A 3,523-nucleotide genomic window follows, 5' to 3' on the forward strand; every position below is an offset into this window, starting at 1 on the left:
AGAAGCTGCCTCCGCCTTACACGCTACGGCGTTACTGCAGGTTCTTCAGGCTAAAGCACTGAGGGACCTGCACGAGGGTGGTCACGTCCGGAAGTTCTAAAAGAGCTCCAAACCGCAACTGATCTCACGCTCCGAGCGACGAAGATCACCGCGAGTTCTCTGGGTCATGCGATGTCCACACTTGTGGTCCAGGAATGTCACCTCTGATTGTGTCTGGTCGACATGAGGGACACTGACAAAGTTCGGTTCCTCAAGGTCCCTGTGTCCCATTCCGGCCTTTTCGGCGACACAGTCGAGAATATGGCCCAGCAGTTCTCGGCTGCACAGGAGCAGACTGAGGCGATCCGACATTCTGCCCCTGCGGGCAGCTGCTGCCTCCACCTGTCCGCCGGCCGCAGCGCCCCAGCCTGCTCGTCAATAGACAATTCTGTTGTTGTTGTTTTTGGACCAATTCCAATTGTTTGTTTCTGCAGATGGCTACCCCAAGGAGGAGATTGTATACAAGTGGAAACGCAGCTCAGTGGAGGTTGGAGACATCCGCTCCTGGCGTCTTTACCAGTTCTCCTTTGTTGGCCTGAGAAATACCACAGAGGTTGTCAGGACTGTGTCAGGTACAGTTTCAGGTTTACATCTTGAATACTGGCATGCTTTTTTTCCTTAAATTTCAAAAAATTGCAAAAACAAGTTTAATTGGGTTTGATACTATTTGTCATTGAAGCAACTGTGTTTTTTTTTTGGCCAATAAGTGTTGCAAGCGGGTCTTTTATAATACACTATGCTATGTGTACCTGGTCGCCTGATCAAGTAGCTTTCAAATCTAGTGGCTTGATATATCTGGGGTTGGGCTGGGGGAGCCCCGGGCAGCTGGCGCTCATGTACTCCATCAAGAACAGCCTTATCTTGGCAAGTCCTTCTGACATTTGCCACGGGCTCTGGTGAATCTGTAGTGGTTAAACATGAGATATAATACATTTGGGGTATATCTAATGCTTCACTTCACAGAGTTCAATGCATTGGCCTGGGTCCTTGTGTCTACGGCTGAATCACAGCTTTGGTGATACAGAGCCATATCTCACGACAGCAAGTGTAATCCCATTTACCAGCGTGTAGTTTAAGATTTAGCCAAAACATTGCAGGGTGGAGTAAGATCATGTACAGCAGAAAGAAGGAGTGAGAAAGAGACTATGACAAAAAATAATAGGAGAGATCAGTGAGAGAGCGGTGATTGACTTGTGGAGGCAGTCAGCAGTTTGCAGCCATCCTAATGCATCATGGCAATCGCATAAAAAAGATTGTGAAACGTGTTAGTATAGATACACACTTCCTTTTTCGGAGTAGAGCTATTCTTAGAGTGACCTGATGCTGTGGCATGCAGTCGTGCTGTTGTCTGTGTGCATCGGTCTGTGTGATTTGGCTTGAGTCATGAATGCCCTGGGATACATCAACTTCCTTCTCCGTTTACAGACACCCACGGTTTGCAGATGAGACTTTGGCGGTGCTAATCTGGAGGCAGTGGTGGTGAATGAATATGCCTCTTTTTTGAGGGCATGAGCACTGGAGTCTAAAAACATTTTTAGGCTCCCAGCCCTCTTGATTGGTCCAGATTAACAGAAGATATTAAATGCCCTTTATCACCATAGAGACTAATATTTTCTACTTTAGTTTCCTTTCGTCAGGCTACAACATAAAGACAAAAAGACAATGCTGGTATCTAAAAGTAGCAACACTATTAAGTTAACTGCATTTTTCAGTAGTTTGATCCTTCATCTGTTTTAAAAAAGAGTGTAGTGCCTAAGAAAGATCAGACACTGAATTACCCCTAATCTGCAATCAACAGATGAGGTCCCAGACTCCCAGATTGACCAGCTAAAAAAAAGTGGTTAAAACCCCTCTAAAACCAGGCTAAAGTAACTACACTGTATAAGTGTTCTGACCCATAACCCATAACTGGCAGTGATTAGAGCCTCAAGTCTTTTTGGATATGAGTCAACAAGCTTTGAGCATCTGGGGATTTTCTGCCATTTTTCACTGCATATCCTTTCAAGCTCTCTCAGGTTGGATGGGTACCACCGGTGGACAGACATTTTCAGGTCTCTCCAGAGATGTTTGATTGGGTTCAAATCTGGGCTCTGACTGGGACACTCAATATTCACAGAGGCATCCCTAAGACACTCTTGCATAGTATTGACTTGCTTAGGATCATTGTCCTGTTGGAAAGTGAACCTTCCAGTGCAATCTGAGGTCCTGAGTGCTCTGATCCAGGTTTTCATTGAGAATTTCTGTATTTTCATTTGTTCGGATTTACTTCTCTCATGACCAGTCTCCCTGTGACTACTGCTAAAATAAACACCCCCACAGTAACACCACCATCCTTCACTGTTGAGATGCCATTGCACAGGTGATGAGTCGTCCCTGGTTTTCTGACAGCAATTAAAACCCAAAACTGTTAGACCCATGGTGGAAAAGTCTTATGTAATTATAGGGCAATTTCTAATTTATCCTTTATGCCCAAAGTTTTAGAGAAAGCAGTCTCTGTCTGGAATATTTGTTTGTTTTGCATCCAATAGTGTGTTTGGGATCTCTGGGTTTAGGAAGAACCGCAGTACCAACTAGAGTCTGCTCTTATATGTGTATTAACTTTATATTGTTTTCTGTTGATTCAGGGGACTCTCCCCTCCGTTGATTCGACTGAATTAGAGTCTGTGTCGGTGGGTTTTTTCCCCCCACTAAATTAGTTTTGACATATGGAGTCCCTCAAAGCTGTTTTATTGCCCTCATTTAATTCTCTTCTATATTGATTTTTAACAAATACAGAGTATTGTTTAATTTTTATGCTGACTACACCCAAATTTATGTCTTTTAAGCAAAGCAACAACAATTATCTCAGCTCTTTAACCGCTTGTCTATAGGATATGAAAGCTAGGATGCCCTTAAACTTTTGGTTTAAATTTTAATGAGAGTAAGACAAAGGCAGTTGTGTTTTGACCTGTAGCTACGGCAGGTCTCGGTTAGCCTAATGCAGTGTAGCAAGATATATATATATATTATACACACACATATACACACACACACACACACAAAGAAAAACAAGTAGATAGAATAGAAAAAATATAAAGCTAGTGTTTTTTTTAAATAAAAAATTTGAATTAAAATAGAATAGAGAGTGCTAGAGTTAGAGGGTCAAATAAAGGTGGAACAGATGTTTTTAGTCGTTTCTTGAAGATGGCTAAGGACTTGAGTTGGGCAGGTCATTCCACCAGGAGGGAACAGTTAATATAAAAGTCAGTGAAAGTGATTTTTGTGATGGCACAATAATGCGTCATTCACTTGCAGAACGCAAGCTTCTAGAGGGCACATAACTCTGAAGTAATGAATTTAGGTAAATAGGTGCAGAGCCAGTGGTGGTTTTGTAGGCAAACATTAATGCCTTGAATTTTATGCGAGCAGCTACTGGTAGCCAGTGCAAATTGATGAACAGAGGTGTGACGTGCATTCTTTTCGGCTCATTAAAGATTAATCTTGC

At 42.7% G+C, this 3,523-nt stretch overlaps 1 protein-coding gene across 1 annotated transcript in view; it reads left to right on the plus strand.

Moving 5' to 3' along the window:
- The first annotated feature begins 300 nt into the window (after positions 1–300).
- LOC107572381 (gamma-aminobutyric acid receptor subunit gamma-2-like) overlaps positions 301–3,523 on the plus strand; it is a 29,861-nt gene continuing 26,638 nt past the window's right edge. Inside the window, exons 1-2 of the mRNA XM_016258818.1 lie at positions 301–373; positions 474–611. Of these exons, the coding sequence (XP_016114304.1) occupies positions 301–373; positions 474–611 (211 nt within the window). The remainder of the gene's footprint in view (positions 374–473; positions 612–3,523) is intronic.

This window comes from Sinocyclocheilus grahami, unplaced genomic scaffold (assembly GCF_001515645.1).
Source record: "Sinocyclocheilus grahami isolate Dianchi unplaced genomic scaffold, SAMN03320097.WGS_v1.1 scaffold1742.1, whole genome shotgun sequence".
NCBI classification, from domain to species: domain Eukaryota; kingdom Metazoa; phylum Chordata; class Actinopteri; order Cypriniformes; family Cyprinidae; genus Sinocyclocheilus; species Sinocyclocheilus grahami.